The following is a 701-nucleotide window of genomic DNA, read 5'->3' on the forward strand; positions in this document are numbered from 1 at the left end:
CCTGGGTGCCCCTTCCCGATAATTTGGGGGTGACAAAAAGTCCTGGGTGCCCCTTGCCAGTGCAGGGCGGGTGACAAGAAGTCCTGGGTGCCCCTTGCTGATAATTTGGGGGTGACAGAGTGTCCTGGGCGTCCCCTCAGGTGACTTTGATCCCCACTTTCGACTCGCTGGTGATGCACGAGTGGTACCAGGAGACGCACGAGCGGCAGCAGGAGCTGGGCATCACCGTGCTGGGCAGCAACAGCACCGTGGCCATGCAGGACGAGACCTTCCCCGCCTGCAAGGTGGAGTTCTGAGGGCTCAGGGGGGTCACCCTCACCCTCCTCACCCTCCTCAGAGCCCCCCACACCGCGCTGGGAGATGGGGCAGTGTCCCCCCACCTTCCCCCTCCCCAAAAAACGCCGCGCACGCCCCACGCCAGCCTCGCTCTGCACCCGCTGCCAGCCCCGGGAGGGGACAAGGGACCAGCTGGGGACAGGGAGGGGGGGACAGGATGTGTGTCCCCACCCCCTCCCCGCGGGCAGCTCGATGGAACAGGGTAAATTTTTGGTGTTTTGTTGGAATTTTGGGGTTTTTTTTTCCCCCCTCCCTTTCCCTGGATGAGCCACAATTCTCCCCCCCCCCACACCCAAACCCTCAAAATGAGGGGGGGTCTCCAAATCTGGGACAACTTTGGGGGGGTCCCATCCCTGCAAAGGTTG

General features: G+C 62.9%; 1 protein-coding gene across 1 annotated transcript in view; it reads left to right on the plus strand.

The window, feature by feature from the left end:
• MAP1S (microtubule associated protein 1S) overlaps window positions 1–547 on the plus strand; it is a 13619-nt gene extending 13072 nt beyond the window's left edge. The window contains exon 7 of the mRNA XM_033520098.1: window positions 103–547. Within this exon, the coding sequence (XP_033375989.1) occupies window positions 103–296 (194 nt within the window). The 3' untranslated portion in view covers window positions 297–547. The remainder of the gene's footprint in view (window positions 1–102) is intronic.
• The last annotated feature ends 154 nt before the right edge of the window (window positions 548–701 follow it).

The sequence above is a fragment of the Parus major genome, chromosome 28, assembly GCF_001522545.3.
Source record: "Parus major isolate Abel chromosome 28, Parus_major1.1, whole genome shotgun sequence".
NCBI classification, from domain to species: domain Eukaryota; kingdom Metazoa; phylum Chordata; class Aves; order Passeriformes; family Paridae; genus Parus; species Parus major.